Source organism: Rhopalosiphum padi, chromosome 2, assembly GCF_020882245.1.
Source record: "Rhopalosiphum padi isolate XX-2018 chromosome 2, ASM2088224v1, whole genome shotgun sequence".
In the NCBI taxonomy this organism is placed as follows: Eukaryota; Metazoa; Arthropoda; class Insecta; order Hemiptera; family Aphididae; genus Rhopalosiphum; species Rhopalosiphum padi.
In genome coordinates, this window is record NC_083598.1 from 82,097,732 (window position 1) to 82,121,459 (window position 23,728).

Below are 23,728 nucleotides of genomic sequence, written 5' to 3' on the forward strand. Positions count from 1 at the left end.
GTATTATATATAATTTATTACGTATGTAAGTATGTTATTGTATTACAACTATATTGTATCAAAATGAATAAATTCGTTTAATTAAGTAAAAACCAATCTTTACTGTATAAGATATTAAATAATTTAAATCATTATTTAACATTCAATTGTTTTTCAATTTTAATATATTTCCATGAACCATCTACGTAGCTAATTAAAATAATATGCAAATATATATAAATACAGTAGTCAAACGATAGTCGACAATCAGTAGATATTAAAATAAATGTTATGATTTCAATAATAATATCAACACTAGTATTATCTATACTTCGTATATTAAATTACCTACTTAAATATGTAAAATATGTATTCTATTTACATCAAATATAATTTGTTGTATGAAATTGTAGAATACCTATAATTGTTATACGGCTGATTTAATTTTATAACCGTTACATTATTATAATAGATTTCCATTATATTTCCTACAACATCACTGTTACAGTATCACACATTACGCAGATTCTGTTCTTATTTTATTTTCAGTTCTTCGAGCTTTATTTATTTATTATTCATAAATGTATACCACATTATAATAATATGATAACTATTTCGATTACAGCAGCTGTGCACTTCAGTTTATACGCGTTATTATCTGTTTAGGGATATACTATTATCGCATTCGTCTACCGGACATTGTGTACAATATACATAATATACAATATCAAATGTTATCTACATATGCAACACTATGTGAATAAAATATTATATTTAAGTTCAGTATAATATAAAATACAGGATGTGAATGTGCGAGTCAGACTACACACTGTATCAACTGTGTGAACGGTATCCAAATAACGCGTGTTATGCGCAAAATATCACACGTGACGTAAATATACCTAGCGAAATTCACAACATTTTTCAAACGAAATTTTTCGTAACGTCATTTGAACTATGTTTCTAATTTTGACAATTTTACTCGCTCTGTCAATGTCCAGTCATGGTTCGCGTGAATCGCTGGAAACCATTAACGGTAAGTACTAAGTAAACTGTTACACCTGCAGCGTATATAGCGTCTCTAGTTTAATATTGTCATCGCGTTCATACAATACAAATACACGTCTGACGCTAACACGTCGACATCGACTTCCCGTTTTAATCGGTTATAATATTTATATATCATATCGTTTTTGTGTATGTTTCAACTCGTCGCCTATACAAATAGGTGAAAAATGTACGACCATTTATACGATGGGCTACGGGTATCAAAATTGGTACAACGCCACTGAAATTCCGGCGGCAAACGCTTCCGTCACGGGCGCCGCGATGTTTAAGTTTTACGTGCAAGGGACAAGTAACGCACACATCATGTTGGCCAGGGAACCGTCGTCGTTCGGATACGAAATCGTTATCGGAGCTGGATCGAACACTTTTTGCGATATACGAAAATTCAACGGGTAAGTACACGTCTATAGTGTGTCTATATAATATATTATATAGTCTATTAGGATTTAATATCATAAACTTAACCTGGACGTATCTATTTGCGCCACGTAGCGTATTGACGTCGGTGGTCACCGTTTTCACGGAAAAAATTCTTGACATGTTCAACCCCATCGGTTTTTGGGTACGCGCGACCCAGCAGTCCGGACTGATTGAGGTTGGCAAATTCGGCGAAAGCTTACCGTTCATATTTTGGATAGACCCGGAACCGATACCGATCAAGTATTATAGTTTTACCTCGTGGGGCGCAGCAATTTGTAAATGGATGTTCAGATGTAAGCCCGACTCGTTCACGGTGATGTCGAGGACAGGTTATAATAAAATACATAAATAAGCAATAGTACAATAACGATTGTATTTTTATGCCATCGAAAATGCGTTGCGTTTCAGAGAGGACTGATTATACGAAGAAATTCTTTACATCCACGGAACAACTCAGAAGAGACGTACTGAAAAAACGTGGTCCGTTTGGAAGCGACCCGACAACGAACCCGCAGCAAGTTTTAAGCGTGGCGATTACCAATAACTTTAAGTTCATACATTTGGTAAATATTATTAATGATCAATAAGTTTTGTACGTTGCGTGTATATTTGTTCTGGTTTTTATGTTAAAGGATGTTATGACTTCGATACTCACTATTCAAGGTACCGCCACTTTTGTAAGTATATTTTTATATTAAATTAGCGGATATATTTTCAATGAAAAATCAATTAAAGCAAAATACCTATTGATCATTATACGATTAAATTTTAAAAGTCCCAGAAAATCTTTAAATAATAATCTACAATATACAAAGGATTGGCTAATTTTCTTGTCAGTTATTAATATATAATATATTGCCATTAATATCAATCTTACTATATGAACCACGATAAAACATCATACATTTTATATATATGTACATATAATATTATTTTAAAATTGTTATCTTGAAAGGAATGGACAGACAACAGTATCAATTGGAACCCTCAAAACTATAAAAATATTTCCAAATTACATTTATCGAACTACGAATTATGGCAACCCGAACTCGTACTACACAAGTATAAATTAAAAACTAATGTGTATATATATAACGGATAACTGTTATGGATATTTTATAATCGCTGTAAAATTCCGTTTTCAGTGCTATGGATCCAGCCGTGAATATGTATTCTGAATCGAAAATATCTGTGGACAACAACGGCCAAGTCATATGGCGACCTAAATTTTACGTTAAAACCAAGTGTGACATCGACTTGACATTGTGGCCATGGGACAAACATAAGTGTACTTTATTGTTGAGCACATGGTCGCATAAAGTATCCAATGTCTTCTACGAAATTAAAGATGACCAAAAGTCTGTAAGTCATCACGTTAACATGTTGCGAACGCACCTACGTGTAACAAATATAGTTACCTAGTTGCGGTGATCTTTGAATGTATATAATATTATAATATATTATGTATGAAATTGATGTGTATGTTTGGTATTGTTACAAAATGCAGGAATGCTTACAAATATCTCATTCAGATTGGAAGCTTGATAGGGTTACGAGCTTTTACGTAGAAGATAGAACTCCGTGGGACGATATCATGGAATCCATGAACGGCATTAGCCGTTCTGTAGAAGATCCCTCGAAAGATTCATTGAAGCTTGTGTTGAAAATATCGAGAAACACGAAGATTTTCGAGAAATTATTTTATGCCCCATTAATATGTATGATTTTATTTTTTATTATTTAACTTAAATATTATTTTTTATGTATAATTACTTTGCCAGATATAAACCATTACTTATTCGTCAGATCAGAACATAAAAAAAAAATTGAAATTTCCAAGATTCGCAGAAAAAATATTTATAATAGAAATATGATTACAGTGGGATTTTCTTTTTTTAGTGATCAGTTGTATATGGTTGTCATCCTTCGGTGTAATGCCGAATTCTTCATCGAAAATCACGACAATTTGCGTGTCAATAATACTTTCAACATTGATTGTTGTATACATGACGAAATATGTACCGGTTTTTACTAAATTTCCGCCAGACTTAAGTAAGTGTAGTATTTTATATAATCTATTTCACCAAAGCTAGTTGTTAATCAGTTAATTCATACGTCTTAATACAATGATACTAAAAAATTGATTTTGAATTTAATAAATACAGTGATAATATTTTTCCTACAATGGAATTTTTGTCATTGGTTACACCGGAATATGATAAATGATATATTCAATTATTATATCATAGTTGCTCTAAGAACAAAACCCTTACAACATATTTAAACACTATATCACATTTTTTTTGCTAATTTTTAGTCGTTTATCTTAAATTTCAAATTTCAAAAAATATATTTTTATCATTACATTTACCAAGAAAAGATTACACATCGCTACACGAGAGTGACATACACGCCTACGTACCATATATTATACATTATACAATATGCTTTTACAATCGTACGTCCTAAGAAACTTCCATAAATATTATGGTCACAACAACATGAAACTTGAAGTTTCTATTAACAATGTATTTAAAGTGTATAATACATTTTGATGAATAATGAATAACGAATATATCTAATTTATTTTATGTCAAAAATATTAAATTATTTTAAGAGCATATTTTGATTTTTCCGGTATATCTGTTTGTATTTTTTTTTATTTAGAGTTTATTATTTCATTGACATCCTTACCTTAATTGTAAATTATAACAATAATCGAGACCAACAATAATAATAATAATATTTTGGTGACACGGCGTATTGAATAGACTAATTAGCTACACCATCGTTGTAGGTAATTACGCGTACGCGGAGAAAAAATATTTTTTTACTACAACATACAAAATCCAAATAATGTATAGGACATTTTTATTTTAGTGCTTGGATACTTGAAACTGCTCCTCCTGATATCGATGGACGCGTTCATCTCATCGTTGCTCATAACGGTGCACAATCGTAAATCGACCAGCGGTCATCCTCCGTTCGCATTGACTAGATTCCTAACCACGCCTATTGTAACGAAACTCCTGGTATTGCCGAAATTGGATTCCACAAGGAGCCTCGTCAATAACCAGTTGGACCACAGACTCACCGGAGTACCAGAAACCACAACCACGCTATGGGATATCGTCATAGTCGCTTTCGAGCGAATCATATTCATAGTGTTTTTAGCGACCACAGTGACCATATTGTTATCCATCAAGTTTTCCATTACTGCTTTATTTTGATCGAGCTTAACAGTATTTATTGATTATAATAGCGACATGAATACGGAAATAACAAGTTTATTATGTAGTCATAATAGTAGCTGCATACTTATGATTTTCTCTAGAGAGAAGAGTAGTGTTATGTATGAAAATTAAGTATAGAAACTGTTGAAAAAAACAAAGTTATATAAGATATAAAAGAAAAATATTTTTATTTATTAACAAAATAGGCACTGTTTTAATATTATGAGCAACTTTATTTATATAAAATTAAAGTAAATTATTTTATTTCTTAAACAAAGATTACTGACTGACCCAGTGTCGTAAAAAATTACAGTTATTTGTACAAATAAATAATTTTCATTTTTGAGTGATTATGTTTCTTCGCAATTATAAAAACAATTTTTCTTTTTGCGCCATGCATAGATACTTTTTCAAACAAATATTTCGAAGGAGGTGTCTATCCTTATGTCAATACTTTGCATCTGTAATACGTCGCTCAGTAACATAAGTGCATTATAAACTGCAGTGTAATAAACTAATATATAATTAGATTATAAATTATTAGATAGAATAAGTACATAACTATTATTTATATCATAAACAAATATTTTTAATTTGAAAAACAAAACCTTAAAAATAACTCAACGTTTGTGTACAATATTGTTGTGAAAAACATCTCATGATGAGTAAAACAGTTTTTAAATCGATACGTCATCATCTTTCTCCGGTTGGAAAGGATCTACCGAAGGTTCCAAATTAACAATTACGCAACTAGTGTCCCACAACTCTGAGCTGACCTCTTCGTCTTTAGCCACGGGTTCCGGTTCAGCTACCTTGCAATCGCTGAAAAATTAAAATTTCAAACAAAAATCACTTAGATATAAAAAACCGTTTTTTATATTGTTTTAAGAACCGTGTATGTACATTGCATAAACCGAAATTGAAGATAGAAATATTATAAGACTCATACAAATAATGAAAAAATATATGCACAGTAATAGGTGTATACATTTAATCCAAAAAGAGCGTACAGGTATTGTAATATTGTCGTGTCATCAAATCACCTGTAATATAAACCACTTTCGCTAGCGCATTTCTCGTCCAGAGCGCAGTGTAACGTGGTCTGAGCGCCCTGTTGGGGTGTCTTTACGGCGATTTTCGTAAAACTGTTGTACAGCCACGACGCGCCAGGAAAGATAGTCTGATCGACAAACCGGCTAAGTTCAGTGTGAACGACTCCTGGATTGACCGCATACACTGTCACTCCGGTACCTATTCAATAAAAACGTTTGGTATGTTTTATGTTTACGAAATTCGATTTCACCGTCCAATATATAAGCGACCATGATTACTAATTATACCAAACTTACCATTTAAACGTTTAGCCAGTTCCACGGTGAACAAAATGTTGGCCAACTTTGAGCGGCCGTACGCCCCACTGGGTGTGTAGTTCTTGTCTAGATTTATGTCATCGAAATGCATTTTTTGATCGCCCCCTGTATGGTTCAAAGTTGTACACATATATGGATGATTAATATTAATATTCGAATATAACTAAAAAAAATTCAAAGCTCCTGGAAATATTATTACACAGTAAAAGGTACCTAGTATACTTATACTATATAGTATATACTATACATTTATACTTATATATTATAATACAAATAATACAATTATCTTACATTTGTGAGCCACTGAAGTTACGTTGATTATCCTAGCCGGAGCGGACCTCAGTATTCTGGGCAGTAACAAGAGCGTAAACAGAAAATGACCTAAATGGTTGGTTGCCAAATGAAGTTCGATTCCGTTCTCTGACAATGTTTTCGGACACATCATTATACCTGCACGCAAATTGTAAGTACAATTATTAATTTGATTGTTGGATAATATATTATATCGTTATTGTTGATCATATTATGCGAAATATCAAAAAATCGTAGCAACTATAATATAGTTAAGATCAATGACCATAATGTATTACAATATAATATTATTATAATGTACATGATAATACTCACCCGCATTATTTACTAGAATATCAATTCTTTTCTCGGTTTTTAGTATCTCTTTTGCACATTTCCTCACGGATGCAAAAAACGACAATTCCAAATGTTTAAAAACCAACTCTCCGACGTTTTTATCTCCTTCTGTCTGATTTTTAATGCTGTCTATTGCGTCTTGTGTCCTAGACGCACTTCTACACGCCATTATCACCCGAGCACCTGAATTTAAAAGATCATTATTGTAGTGAACCGTAGGTACCTATAAGACATTAGTATTAGATATATTTATAATATTACAGAGAGAAATGTTTTCACACAACTAAAAATAAATGTAAATATCCGTTCACACACAAATACAATTTATGCCACAATCTACAATAATTACGAAAGTAGATAAAGTGGTACAATCTTAACCTGAGAGTAGGTATATCATTTTTTAACACATACCTTATATTATAAATTAAAATATAATAATATCAAGTACGATTGTATAGGAAAATTCGATGATTGATCGCCCAAAACCTAATATATTAATTTCATAATTTGTCCTATAGCATATCTGGTAGGCAGTGTCGGATGCAAGGAGTGCAATATACCGGCCGGGGCTTCAAGAATAACATTGTTTTAGAGTCCACGAGTTTATATCCTACGTTTTTATTATACCTATTTTATTATAGGTATCTAGTTCAAACATTTTCTTTTTAAAAACCGTCTACACTTTTATTAAAAACAGAAAATATGTATGATTAATACATCGAATATCAGCCTTCTTCCCACGCAAAGAGGGAGGTGATTAAATCAGTACAGGGGCCTGATTATTTTAGGTACCCGTTAAAATATAACATTGCAATACTTTGATGAAAAAAATATATAAATTGTGATATACTTATTTTAGATTAAATAATATTTTCTAATATAATATATTATTATTGTATTGTAATACTGAAATTTTAATCTTAGAGATATTATCTAGAAATATAATTGTGTATGAAACATCTATATCGCTTGTAATGGGTTGTAACTATATTTGATTAAAATGATTTTATATTTAATTAATACAAATATTATTTATATATATAGTTCTTAAGCTAGACTTGATCAGTATTTTTTAATTTGAGTACACTGTATGTTATACACTAAATTGTTCTAATCCAGATCCAAATCATTTATATAATATTTTAATAAAATATATATTATTATTCTTAAAATACCTAATAAATAATTTATGATAAATTGTTTATTATTATAAGTTTTAAATAGAGCCCACATAAATAAATATTTAGTACACAACCACAGTATTTGATATAGAGGAGACCTAATAGTAGTTAAACTTTGGCCTCCCAAGACCTAGATCCGGCACTGTTGCGGCTGGTAAGTACTAATAACAATCATTTATTTATTTTTTATTTTACGAGACAATAAAATATACAAAGTTAAAAATAAGCTTTTTAAGTATAATATTTTAACTATCGAATCAGAGGATAATTTAAACAGTTGAGACTTGTGAGTTTGTGACAAAATGTATGCTGTTTCGTATAAAAAACATAAAATATAACACATAGTATAATATTGATCATAATATAGGTGCTGGTGACGAGTTCATATTGCTCTTACCTCTCTTATAGAATTCCGTTGCTGTTTCTTTTCCGATTCCTGTGTTACATCCAGTTACAATAACCGTTTTCCCTTCGAGTCGCGCCGTCGACGTACAGCGATTCGGTAATAAATATTCCATGCTGAAATGATAACATATACTAGCTACAGTGGTTTAAATGCTAATAAAATATAATATTAATATACGAGTATTATATAACATGGCTGTTTTTCCCGACAGATTTTATATTTTTAAATATACCTTATATGCTATAGTTATATTTTATACGTCATCGTAGTTACATTGCATAGAGTAACTCGATATTGCAGTATTATAATATTATAAGATACGCGTGTATAAAACTATATAACCTTCATGGCACATCACGTTCATTTTTTAGTTACGGATTACATTTATAATATACATATATAATATATATATATTATTATATATATTCAGAGTGATTCACCAAAAACGCTCATCCCCACTTTCCTTTAATAATTAATACAATTAAATTCTTAACTTTTAAAGTTTAAGTATATCTAAGTATATTTAAACACTTAGATTTTCTGTACTGTTTGATAAGTGATGTTCTGTGACGTTAAATTTATTATTTTTTGAATAATAACCACATTTTTTTTCTAAATACTAGTAACATGAATATTATGATAGGTATAGTTGATTTTAAAACTTCAGAGTAATGTTACAGTCAATATGGTCCTATCCGGGCAATGTGAACCACGAATACAAACAAATAATTTATAGTAACGATCATTCATTTTATTTAATTTTAACATACTGCGCATATTTTGAAACAATTATAATAACAAAAAAGGTTAACTAATATTATTTTTTTTTATTTTTATTTTTATTATAAATTTAATTCCATAGAATTAGACTACGATATTTATATTATTATTCTATTTGAAAATTATAGTTTTCCAATATGGCCATACGTGTATAGTATAAATTGAGTAGGGTTTGCTTTAATCGCCAATCATTTTTTAAATTTAAATATAAATTACATGAACGTTTAAATAAATTTATTGAACTAAAAAAACTAACAATAATTTCTTAGTAAATTAAAATATATTGAAATAATAAATCATTTAAAACAATTAAAGCTAGATAAGGGAATAGATTCAAAATTAATGAAAAAATTTGACATAATGACAGTACTAGGAGCTGAAAAATGAATTATGTCAATAACTGTGGAAAGTTATTTTTTTTAATTATAAGCGTAGTTATATTATGCTCATAATTAATTATAAAATTCTATGAAACTAAATTTATAACAAAAATAAAATTATTAGTAAATTTCTTTTTTGAAATTCCATAAATATTATATAATTATAATTATTATTATTATTATTTTAAAATGTACTTAATATATTAAAATTTAATAAAATGGATGATTAATATGAATTAAAAATTATTTGTTTGTATTTGTGGTTCACATTTCTCGGTATATTCCACATTGCCCGTAACATAATACATAAATCGATATTCGAATTCGAACAAATAATTTCTAAGTTATTAAACTTTAAGTTTTAAATTTAATAGATTAGGTACATGTCAAAAGGTATAGAAAATGGTAGGAGATAGGATATGATTATTTGAAAATTATAGTAAATAATAATTTAAGTTTTTAGTTAATACAATTTAGTAAATCAGAACTCATTTGAACTTCGATTCATTAGACCAAAAATCAGTGCATATTGTAAAATTGTACAATAAACAAGATACTATTTTAATAGTATAAAAAATATTAGTATTAATAAATATAATTTTTGAGTAAGTATATTAAAAATTTCCAATTATCAGAGTATAAATAAATGTATTATTAAAAGATAATAGGTACCTATCATGGAAGAGTATACCTATATACTTAAGAAATCACTGTGTAAGTAAGTATAAAATATTTAATATTATTATTTATAATAGTGGTTTTCAACTGGTGGGTCACGAACCAATTTTGGGTTGTATAAGCTTTAAAAATTGGTCCCGATAAGTAAATTTTACTAACATAGAACAATAATATACCAAAACAATGTTTTATTAACACTGTACGATTGTACGTATACTAAATATTATGTTTTTGTATGTTATCGTTAGGTGGTATGACATAGGTATATATCAATAGAAAATAAGATAAGAGCACTTTTCCTATGGCATTGATATGAGGCAATTTTACCGTTTTTTTTTTTAGCTTTTCATGGCATACTGGTTTACAACGTTTTCATGGGTCAAGAAAATAGTAAAAAGTGGGTCGCAAGTCAAAAAAGGTTGAAAATAGTATAGTATATATTGCAAGCTGATATTATACTAACGCCATATTTTTTTTTACGTAATGTGTACTTAGGTTTTAGATCATTTAAACTAGATTATCATTGAAATTTTATTTTTTTGATATTTTATAAATCGGTTTGAATCAATATTCATCACGTAAAATTAATCTGGCTTCCTGCGTAATACAACTAACTTTTGTACTCGGATAATTATATATTCATATAATAAAAACGTAAATTGCTTCATTATATCACCCAGAATAAAATGAAATCAGAAATACATCTGTTGAGATAAAATCAAACTTTTCAAAACTGATTTAATCATTTATAAATATAAGTAAATATAAGTAATATAGTATATTTAAGTTAATACTGAATACCTGCTAGCTAGCATTTTATTAAATACGTACCTTTTATATTATGGCATTTATACACCATGTATAAGTTCGTTGATTCGATGAGATCAACACTTACTCAAAATGTGTCATAATTAAATATTTTTTTTTAAATAATAATATTATACATATTTTATAAATAAATAAATTCACAATAATTTGTTATATACAGATTACTAATAAAGGTACCTTCGAAAAAAAAGTATTAATGAATATTATGTAAAACTTTACTCAGGTCGTCCACTTTTAGGCTTATCAACCGACAACTTCACTACTAAAATGGTACTATAAAACTAAATTATTTTACACAATGAAGGTAGGTACCTACTCGTGCCTATATTAGTACTAATAGTACTAATGACTGAAGCTAATAACTGGTAAACGTTAAAATAATAATTATATCAATGTAAAAAGAAAAAGAGTTAGTTAGAGACAAGGACACTAACATTATATGTATTATAATGATGAGTAAATTATAATTTATTTTTATGATAGTTTTTACTTAATTGAATGGGCTTAGAAGTTAAAATTTTATATTTGCATACATTATTTACAATTTACACGATAATATTATAACGTTTTAAGTATAATATTATTATAGAGTAATCTGATGAATGGAAACAACGTTACTGAAAACAATATCATTATTAATTTTAAGTATTAAAAATTAAATGTGTCTATGATATATAATATATGTGTGTGTGTGTGTAGCGCGATATACATTTAAGTAAACAACGAATAGGCAATTATCCAACTTAAGGGCCCCCCGATATCATTATATTATATCAACGGTAGTGCAGTACACAATGACCTATATTAAAATATTTAAATTATTGCTTAATTTAAATGTCATACAGTAAATAATATAGGTGTTTAACTGCAAACATTATTTTTGTTAAACGTTTGATAATTATTGTGTCAAACCATTTTCTAGTTTCTGCACAATATGGTGTATTTTTATTTTCTTGATATATGAGTCATAAAGGAAGCGTCCCAAAGTGATTACGTGATTAAAGTGTGAGCAGTATTAGTACCTAGCGAACATTTCTAACATAATCTAATTTAATGTGGTTTGAAAGAGGTTTAAAAAGTAATACATATGGTGTATTTGAAGACCTTATTTAAGTTCTCTAGTTATGTGAGAGTTCATGTATCAATCTAGGATAACACCTCAAGGCTCAAGGCCTCGAGGATGTGCAAGTTAATCGATTAGTTGTAACTGATTAAAAGTTACATTAAAATATTGAAAATATTAAAACAAGATGCTTTGTAGATTTGTAACCGATTACAAGTTATAGCGACAGTGAGTTAGTTACATTATTATTTATGTTTATTAATTAAAAAAAAAAAATATGACATCACTAAATATTTGTTTGTATGAAGAGTTCAGACAAAAATGTATTATGTAAGTTGTAACTAGAATTGTAAATTATTAACACTGAAAATTATTAAAACATTACCGGTAACAAAATATTATAAAATGTTAGCTAATATGATTTAGAACAATAGAGCATATTAAATAAATAAAATATATAAACCACAAATGGAAAACTATAGATACTATAATATTGTGCTGACTCGAAATATGTTGAACACACTTAACTATAGGTACACGTGGTCACACAGACAGTATACTTGTAAACACCAATATTACAAATCATGTATGTTATAAAATAAAATAATACAGTAAAACGTATAGATTATAATGCTAATGATTGTTTAATGTTTTTGTAAATTTGTAATTGGTAAAGTGAAAAAAATCTGAAGATTAATAAAAATACGGGATCCTAGTTCAACGAATGAATTAATCCGTGTACAATCAAATTATTTTTTCGACCTTTAAATAATTACGCATTAATGTAATCGATATTTAAAATGGGTTAAAAAAAATCCCACGGATACGAATAGAACATAAAATATTAGACATTATAATATATATTTCATTTTTCTCAAAACGACATGTCTGCATTTTCTACATTAGATGTTATGCATATTTATAATATATTAATGTATACTAACTATACATAATTTATTTACCTAATGTGTAAATTGTTTGATAATTGATAAGCAAACTGTTATACTATATAATCAAGCATAGTGCACTGTAAAATAATACAAATTATATCATGTTACAAATGACAATCGACGTAGGTATAGTTAATATAATATTATACATCATAAGCTGTTTTATCCTATGACGGCATATATATTGTATAATATAGACACTAATATAAGTACTATAATACAGTATTACTGACTTTTATAGCAAAATCGATAAAATATAACATAGATTTAATTTATTATTAATGATTATTAATTTAAATTATCATGTTCAACTCACCTTATTATTGTTCTTCGTATACTTCTAGTACGTTTTAATAATATTGTACCTAATCAACGACTGTCCCGTTCGTGTTATGTAATATGAAATATTGGTATATTGAAATATTCAAAACATGTTGTATTAATTAAATTGTGAAAATTATAACGTAAATAATATTAATGATAAAAATGATAAAAATATACTTCTATAAGCGTAACAATGCTATGTAAACTTTTGATTTAACGATTTTTCAATAACACTGCGCCAAAAACGGCATTATTTATATCATTCCACCAATAAAGTTTATATTAGCGCATGCGGACACGATCGATGAAAAGTATAACGCGAGAATGATCAACCATCGTCATACTATTATATTGATCGCCAGCATGTATGAATTAAAGCATGAATATTGATACGAAACAGCAGTAGATAAGCGGTGACCAAACTATAATATTATATTTTTATATTATTATACCACAACGTCATCGTTTATTATTTGCGGAATAATATTTAAAAAATTGAAAATCATATTATGTACGGAATCAGATCGATGATGAGTGTACACTAAAAGGTCAAAGGTTTCTTTTAAATACGAGATTATGTAAGATTAAAGGTATTTTACTGTTTTAAATTGTACAGTGAGTAATTACCACCTACTTAATATACCTACAGGCTATTTTATTAATTTATAGTACATAGTTGAATAGTTCCATAATATTATTGTATCCTATTCATACCATCAACATAAATAATATATACTTACGACCACAGTCATCATTGTACGTGGAACTGTTATGATAAATAATTAATTTAATATTTAAAACAATAACTCTTATCGGAAGGTATATCATGAGTTATGAGTTTATGACTAATATACTATTACAATAACTGAATTTATTATAGTGATTTATGATATATTTAATTATAAAAAATAATTAGCATGAACTATGTATCCATTATCCATAATACGTATTCGTCTAAAATGTATCTATAAATATATACTTAATAAATATGTAATTTATTCGTAATGGTAAGTTAAATTGCACTAATGTTCTGAAACAATTGATATTTTAAGGATCAAGTTTTGTCGATAACAATTGTTAAAATTTTTAAATTATGTATAACTTTAACTGAATCTTAAATATTTTATTCAATATTTATAAAAGTAGACAACTACTAAGTTATATTTTAAAAACAATTATTGCAAACATCTAAATAGATTGCTGATTATGAAAAAATAAATTATAGTATTTTAGAATTTACATATTATGAAACGTCTAGATTTTATAAAAGCAATTTATTTATTATAAAAAATACCTAAAAAAATATAAAAATATGCATTTTAAGTACTTAATCATATTTTAAATCCAATCAATAGTTTTGAGAAATTCTGTGTAATAATTTCTATAAAAAAATGATCTTCAGCCATTTTGATTCAGTAAATTAACACTAAATTTATTGGCGATTAACATTTTAATAAATACTTTCGGTTCATCCGGACGATAACGGCAGCGCTATCTACTGTCTTTATTTTCAAATTATCAACACGCAGCGTGGAGGACTGAGTCTCCAAGAGATAACGTTGTCGAACACAACTTTTATTAATTATTAATTCAATGTCAGCAGTTTCGATCGAAAAAACGTATTTATTTTAAGCATTTCGTGATGATAAATTGATAACGTTACATAAGTTGTTCAAACAGTCATTTCAGAATTTTTGGAATACATCAAAACCTAAGACCAAAAAAATATTAGTCGCTCCAAGGTTAAAAAATTATTATTAAACATTATGAAATTTTAATTGGGGGCACCATTTGGGGTTTCGCAGGGTATACATTGGTGGCCCTATTTTTATACTAAAATAATAATTATTGAAAAGTATTTAGTAAATAATATATTTTAGTTGATATTATTATTGAAAGTATACTTAAGCTTGTACAAATATGCCGAAATGTTCAAAGAAATATGTAGCTTAATCTTTATACATCATCTGGCTAAAAGAGTAGGTTTTGAATTTCGAAACCTCACTTCCATAATCGTTTCTTTTTGAATAAGTAATAACAACACTAAGATCTGAGTCTGGAAGATCCTTCTTTTTTATAATAAACTACAAGAGAAGACTTTTTACCATATGCCATAAACAACAAACTTTCTATAGTAATAATAGATAATATAATATTATAATGTATAAATGTAGGTAGTTACCCTATAGGTAATTTTTGTTTAGAATGTTTAGATACATAAACATTAGAGTAAATCAAAATCTTAAAAATCAAATTATTGAAAGTTAAGATTATATGAATAGAAATTTATTGAACATAAAAATAGTTTCCGTCAAACCCTGAATGTCAAATCTTGATCATGAAATCGTTAATCATAGACTACAATATTCGAAACTCGACGGTTTAATCGACATAATCATTTATTATATTATTGTATACACGTGCACTGGGCAAAGAACGGTCTTCGAACAGTACAAACGGACATTGCAGAACGTGTCTCGACGTAACGCGCGACAGAACTCACCGAGGTCATCGCCGTTTTGATGTGATGAGAATCGGATATACGTGTCCGCTGCCGATGGGAATCGATCGACCATCATGTGATGATGGTGTTGCAGGGCGAGTACGTTGCCGCGCGCACAGGACAGTGTCATGACGTATTAATGTGCAAATACTGCAAATCGATGGAAATCGATGGAAATCGTTACGACTGCAGCTGCAGTGATGTCGGAACACGGCCCACGAGGTCAAACACGACCACCGTGGACAGCAGGCACTACTATCTGTTCTCTGGTCGAGATGGCCGAATTCGTGTTACAGGCGGCGACGGGACTGACGAGCACACGTCATCCAAATTATCAAAAATTATCAATAAAATGAGTTCAAATACGTATAGTTTTTGTGATTATTTTATTTTATTGTCTATTTTCACATTGTTTTCTTAATATTATTTTTGTGATCTTTAGTAAATCATAAAGATTACGGTAAGTATATCAAGTTGATTTTGTTTGTAATCGATTTTAGTGAAAAATATGTTCACAATGGCGAACGGTTAGGTTAGGTGCACCGGTTCGACCACCTTGAAAAAATCTAAAAAGTAATATAATACAAACAGTTATTAATTCAACGGACGTTATATGCGTGTAACCTATAATACCTATTATACACTATACTATTAATTTGTAGATTTTAAAACAAATAATATTTAGGTATACTAAATACTTGAAAATTTATTGATATAATTATTAACTTAATTATCATTTTTAGATTTTCGGTCCGTATAGCCCGATGTACAATACAATATTATTTATTCTCCTCCTCCCCCTGCTCCTCCTCCGCAGACATACTATAGTTGGTCATGAATATTGCTTTTAAATTTTCGTTTTCGGTTTTCAAGAAATCCCTAAACGAATAAGCGTCGGCCAGTTTGGTTTTGATTTCCGATATTTTTTCTTCGTCTGGATTCGGGTTGACCATCATCTTCCTGGTGTATCTACGCGCAATAAGTAATAACAATAATAAATAATAGGAAATATTTATAAAAAATATTAACCGAACGTCAGCGGTTGTTTAGCGTGTACAGGGGTTAATAATAATATATCATGTGCATTTTATTTAATTTACTCTACGGTTGGAAACTCCATAACTGGGCATTCGTATAGTTCCATAAAAATTTCGGTGAACTTGTCAAGCACGCCATTCCGGTCCAGATATTCGCGGAAGTCCTTGCGTCTGGTCATGTGCCCAATCTACGGACATCAAATATCACATAGTCTTTATATTATAATGTTACACAGCACGGAATATGTGCATGGCCGAAACTAAGAACTTCAATACCCGGGGGATAACCAAAGTTGTTTTCATTAGAATAACAGAGATGTAACTTGAATATTTAATTATAATATTATTATTACCTTTAAAAGGAAGGGTTCTTCATTCGCTGTTATATTTTATATTTTCATACCTATACTTAGTATTTATACTGAAAATATCGTTACAAAAAACATCTTGATATGCACACAAATATACATGACTACATGACTCATATGTTAATATTTATAGTATTTACTATTTATCTATTTTTAAATATTCAATTTATTTATTTATTTATTTTAGTAAAGTTACAGTAGGGTTTTGTTAATCCAAACGAAATTGGGAAAAGAAGTGGTTCGGATTACCTATGACTTAAAATAAAATCAATTTTCTTGCAATTTAAATTATGAAATTTATTTTTTTTTGTATAATTTTTTATTTAGTCTATTGGATGGTCGCATTCAATGCTTTAAACTTTTATGGCTTCTGAAGCAGATATCATACAGCGACGTCCATGACCCATGTGCAATGTACGAACGTAATTGACAAATTGTATTACCAGGAAATATTATTATTATGATATAAAATCATAAAGATATGATTACATATTGTATGTATTAATATAACGATAGGGTAATTATTATCAAGCCCGGTCGGATTACAGCGTCTTTTGGATTAATATAATAGCACGTTTTCGATAAACGATACTTACCATCATTGCCAATAATCGTTAAAATCAATATTATTAAATGGTATTCAAATAATTTGATGATATAATGATGATATAATGAAGCTTGGAGCTTCATTATAATAATTTATAAAATAGGTATATTAATAACTATTTCTGAAAATGTCAACAATTTTGTTTTGATTAAGCATTTTAATTTGGGATCAGTATGTCAATCATTATTACAATTCACTCGTTTTGTTTTCATTGATAAAACATAGATTGATTTAGTTTGCTATTTCTTCGATCTGTTACTACTCGTGTAATGTTAAAGACATAGGAAAATGCATAAATGTATTTAATACATTTACGTGTCTAAGAATTAAGAAAATACTACGCTAAGACGCTAAGTAGTTTCTAATGTTTCTATGCCTTTATAGAAGTTAGAAACGGCCCTGATATCATAGTTAATCAATTTCGTCGTCATTACCTTATCACTGAATAAGTTTCCGCTATTCAAATAAAATTCCTTGTCCTTGACTGGCTGGTTTGTCATTTTCTTACCGTAGCACTTTCACCTTTATCACGAAAAGGTCTTGAACAGTGTTAATTGAAATGTGAGTGTAATAAACGGATTACTTTTCAATATTCTCGTTATTTTTAATCAAATCAACAATAAATTATGTCACCACGTAACAGCCGTAACTTTTATTATTATTTTTGTTTTGTTTTATTTTTATTTATAAAATAATAACAGTCCCTTGTTGTTTCGTTCGCAGCGAACAAATTGCGTCCCAATATCTCTTTTTCATATGAATAGCGTCCCGATAATATATTTAACAACTACACTATTTGCGTCCGATGTAAATAATTGTAAATACATTATTTTTGGTCACATTTTATCTACCTGCTTCATATACAATATTAACTTACCTGTTACTACCCAGAGATAGGTCTATACTATATAAATGTGTAACACAAAAGTAAAAAATATACTAGTATGTATAACGTTGATGATTAACTAATTGTTTTTTTCTAATACGTAAAAATGTATTTTCATATCGATTTCATCGATTTCTCAAGAGTGAAATGACCTCTTATAAAATTTAAAGTTAAGAAAATTATCTTGGGTATCTCATAAGCGTTTTATTATATTTAAAATTTAAAGCGAGTTATAATTATTTTAAAATTGTAAATTGTTTATACATCTTAAAAAGTAAAAACCCATAACTCGCTTTAAAATAAAAATATAATAAAACGCTTAAGAGATACCCTATATAGATAATATTCTTAACTTTAAATTTTATAAGAAGTAATTTCATTTAATTTGAGAAATTAATATGGTTATAGTCATTATTGTGAACAAAAATTTGCTATGTTGCGCGTGGGTTAGACTGGTTAGAGAGAGATAACAAACATTACGCTGACATAAAGACATCCTCTTAACAAAAAAGTTTGTATAAAGTTACATGAAAATGTTCATGGTTGATGTATTATGCAGGTACGAGTATATTCAGTGCTTGAATTGGGGGTGGACGTGGGGGGACGGAGTCCACTTTTTTTTATTTTTTTTTTAGCATATCCCTTCTATTTATTTGAAACGCAACGCTGGAAACGCAACATTTGATGTAGTGAATTTGTAAATCATCAGTTTTTTCTGATGCAAAATACACCTAAAACCTATAACCATAATATTTGTATATTTGTATCGACTATGAAAAAAAATATTGGTTAATAATAATGGGTAATTAATATAATCAATCATTAGACTGTGGTGCCACACCTAGACCTTTTTTCTATGCGACCGCTGCGATCCTAGATATTGTGAACGAGTGAACGTGACTATTTTTCACTTTTATTATAATAATAAATAAAAGAAGATCTATAAAAAAAATAATATTCATAACTAGGTATTTATAAATAATAAACTTAACTAAATGAACGTGGATATATGTATTACTAAAAAAGATCTTGTATATAATAGACAATTACAAACACTACCGAAAAAAAATTAACGTTTTCGTAATGTGTACAATGTTTCGAACAGAATCGTATGTCATTCAACGACGTCGCAGCCACCGAATAATCGGATCAGAATCGAATCGCACGCGTTGTCAGATCATTACGGTGGCACACGAGACGGGCAGCTCAAACGAGAGCGATACACCCGTAACGCGGAACTCTGACGAGTCACTGGAACTGTGCCATCTGCTCACTAGATCCGACGTACGCGCGAACCGTCATTTCTGCGGAACGTAACCTGCCGTAGCTCTGCGCGTGTCGACAATGTCGATAACGCACAGGGAAACGGGGGTTTTACGAATATACGTACTGTTTGGGAAACATACTTGAACACTTACGAATAACGTATTCCTACGAATGACTATTGATCGCATAACACGGAAACAGAAAAAATAAAATATGCATTAACGCAAATATTTAATACAGATGTGACGATCAATGTTCGCGCAAACGCAACAAATCAACCACTGACGTACTGCCCGAACGGTGTCAGACTTATATTATAGGCCACGGAACAAGGCCAAGGTCGAATTTTGTTTGTGCATAACAGAGTTTGAGCTAAGGAAATGTTAGAGCTGCGAACAGGTATGAATAAAATCACTATTTAATAATACGATATGTTAAAGATCAAAAAATATGGATACCCGATGCCTTCCCTAATCGCGCAAGTCTGCCCGGGGTGGGTCTTGCTACGACGGAGGACAGACAGTGAATGTCAATGCTGGTCATTTCGCCGGGCCTTTTATACCCGGTTCATTAGCGATTACACTGGATCGGTATCGTGTTCTATGACAGATAACAAGAAACCGTAGAAACCCCAATAGTGCAATCGCCGATAAACGCACAATTTAAATAAAAGTTATTATAAGAATAAAATAATTATAATAATAATAAAAATAGTAATATTATTAGTAATAATAAGATTAGGAATAAGAATAATAAAAATGATAATAATAAAAAGGAAAAGAAGATTCTAGAACCTTATCCGTGCTTCTCCCCCACACCGGAAAAATCCCCCCTCCCGGACAAAAAATTAAAAGTAAAATATTAAACAATAATTTATTATGTACAAAATATTCACGGGATTTTAAGACTTTTCCAGAGTTTTTTCCAACTCGTTCTTTTCGTATTCGCGTACCTAGTTTGCGTCTTTTGAAAGCCGTGCGTTATAAACGATTTTTTCGCCGCACGACCGCCGACAACAGTCCCCCGGACGTTTTTCTTCATTCTTTATATTTTCGCACATAGGATCGCGGACACCGATCGATGTACGTGATATTTATTCTATTGTTATTGCTTTAATGTACACGTATATAATATACGTTTGATTCGAAGCTCATTGGTCGATGTACAATACTGTTTTTTTTATTCAATAAATTGCATTATATATTTATATTATTTTTGTTGTTCTCGGTAGCTAAACTTTTACGTCATACTTATATATTCAACCACGGGTTGTGCTGTATACCGTAATAGCGTTTCTCGACGACGTTTGTGTCGCACAATACTGTATTCATGTACATGTGTGTATTATTGGTGTATAATATATATAATAATACATGATAAGTTTTTTGTAGGTGTATTGATAAGTTATTATAATAACATGTTTTATATCTTTAAAAATCGTAATTTAAATTATAATGTTATTGAATGATGTGTAATATATTATAAATAAGTGTTTCTTTATTTTAAAATATTTTTATATAATAAATTTAATGATTTTGGGGGATTATGGGTGGCTGAAGGTGATATGTGGGGCTTTGTTCCGCACAGTAATGTGATATTGAATTTATCGTTCATCCAACATCCACTGAGTCCCCTTCTAATTTTTTTCCAAATCAAGCACTGAGTCCTGAGTATATTGTACATAAACTAGGTATAAGGCTTGTAAAAATGATGTGTCTAATGTGGAACATGAGTGTTATAAGTCAGATCTTACACAATATAATAAATAAAACAAATTCAAAATTGTATTTCATATAACTATGTTGAAAAATAAATATTTTTTGAAAACATTTCGGAGGAGGTTTTAACTCTCAAACCCACCTGTATATATGCGTCATGCTGCACATGCCTGTACTGATACCATATTTTCCAAAATTGTCTCCAGATATATCCTAAACTGAACCAATTTGCATAACTATACTCTATATAGTACTGTACTTTAGAATCACTTTTTGTCGAAATATGAATTTCAATAATACCTATATAACAAATGTAATACATAGCAGTATATAGATGTTTTAGGTAGGTATATCGTATATGCATCTATGTGACAAATGTAAATTGTAATACATATTTATTTGTGCTATACTGTAGCAGTGTAGCGCATCACATAAATATAGTGTCTACGGACTACACGTATGACTCATACGATATGAGTCAAGAATATAGTAAGTTTAATATAGTTTTTTAACTATATATTTAATAAATTATAAATCGTTTGAAATATTTACTTTTTGAGCTGTCCATGCACACTGTGAACATATTTGAAAATTCGCGCACTTGTTGCTATGACAATCTAATATGTAAATTAAATCAATGTCTGTCTGCCATAAAAAAGCAAATAGTTTGATTTCCACACGAAATAAATCATTATAGGTATTTTATTATTAATAAGCGGACAATGTGAAAATAAAGTTATATTATTGATTTGAATCAAACATTTAATATAGGTAGGTCATTTTTTAAATTTATTCAACAACAAAATAGTTTTTTGATAAACTAATTAAATAAAAAACAAAAATAAGTTGCTATTTCTTATTGATTGAACACGCAATAAATATGGTACCTATCTTCCTATTTATTTTACCAAAGAATTTTTATGTTATTAAGTATGACTAAACTGAAATTTATTTACAAAGATCTACTATTGTCCGATCGATCCGATTCCGTACCTAGTTCACATATCATTTATTATTATCTTTTGCTTTTAACAGTTCTACCCGATCACGTCTATAAACTTGGTTAAAATATTAAATGACCCTCCTCTTTGCACACTACACTTAACTGAAATCCTCAGCGACCTCTCCAATTTACTCTTAATCTGTATTCTTTAGCTCTTTACATACTTGCCAAATGACAAACGTATAATTTTGCTCAAGTACCTGTATACTTGTAATTTTTTTAATATTCCCCACCCAAACTCTTCTTTATGCGCAATATTAAATCTGTGTGCAGTGGTCATCAAAAAGATAATTAATTTTGTATTGAAAGCTGCAGGTTAATTCGTTATTTAATATTATCTATTTATGTGTTTTCTTTCTACCTATATATATTGTCATAATAATATTTTGTATTACTAAAATAATTGTTGAGCAGTTGAGCTGTTCAGCTGTCAGTCATTGACTAAAATAAATATTAACTGCTACATAAACATGTCCCCCCGACGGCCCGTAAGCTGTCAATTACCTCTAATAAAATCAAATAAATTATAGGCAGACCATTTTTTTTTCATCAATTTAAGTAAAATATTCTAGACAATTACATAGTTTATTATTTTGAACTATATCATGCTTATTTATTATAAATATATAATAGATTATAGGATGGTCATAGACCTAACCACATTAGGGTTAGCATTTAAAAAACATATTCTTTAGATAATTCAACTGATATTATAATGACTAATAAGTAATAACTGATTGGGAACATTGTATTATTTTTTTAAGTTTTTTTATCCTGTGAAATATTTTTTATACATAACCTATTTATAGGAAATTACAACAAAATGAGGAAATTCCTTTAAGATCTGACTATGAATATAAGACCCTTAAATACCTAATAATAAATAGTTAAAGTTTAATGTTTATTATAGTTTATACGATATACCAATTAAACCTATTACATTCATTATTTTAAAGTAATTAAAAATCAAAATTTTACGAGTATAGTTACCTGTTAGCCGTTAGGTATATTTGGTCTCCAATACTACGCCAA

General features: G+C 29.1%; 2 protein-coding genes across 3 annotated transcripts; one reads left to right on the top strand and one right to left on the bottom strand.

Moving 5' to 3' along the window:
- Positions 1 to 754: 754 nt before the first annotated feature.
- LOC132920955 (neuronal acetylcholine receptor subunit beta-4-like) lies at positions 755 to 5,050 on the top strand. The gene is made up of 10 exons (XM_060983711.1): positions 755 to 1,015; positions 1,208 to 1,439; positions 1,540 to 1,796; positions 1,876 to 2,030; positions 2,100 to 2,144; positions 2,423 to 2,529; positions 2,613 to 2,829; positions 2,975 to 3,185; positions 3,367 to 3,519; positions 4,348 to 5,050. The coding sequence occupies exons 1-10, from the start codon at positions 937 to 939 to the stop codon at positions 4,695 to 4,697; spliced, it is 1,806 nt and encodes a 601-aa protein (XP_060839694.1). The 5' UTR covers positions 755 to 936; the 3' UTR covers positions 4,698 to 5,050.
- Positions 4,872 to 13,674, bottom strand: LOC132920957 (retinol dehydrogenase 11-like). Of its 2 annotated transcripts, none has more exons than XM_060983712.1 (7): positions 13,301 to 13,674; positions 8,297 to 8,418; positions 6,698 to 6,901; positions 6,362 to 6,520; positions 6,050 to 6,175; positions 5,744 to 5,951; positions 4,872 to 5,522 (listed from the first exon to the last, which is right to left on the bottom strand). In XM_060983712.1, the coding sequence occupies exons 2-7, from the start codon at positions 8,415 to 8,417 to the stop codon at positions 5,378 to 5,380; spliced, it is 963 nt and encodes a 320-aa protein (XP_060839695.1). In that variant the 5' UTR covers position 8,418; positions 13,301 to 13,674; the 3' UTR covers positions 4,872 to 5,377. The 2 variants fall into 2 exon arrangements, with proteins under 2 accessions (XP_060839695.1, XP_060839696.1); XM_060983713.1 differs by lacking the exon at positions 13,301 to 13,674 and adding an exon at positions 10,975 to 11,127.
- Between the last annotated feature and the right edge of the window lie 10,054 nt (positions 13,675 to 23,728).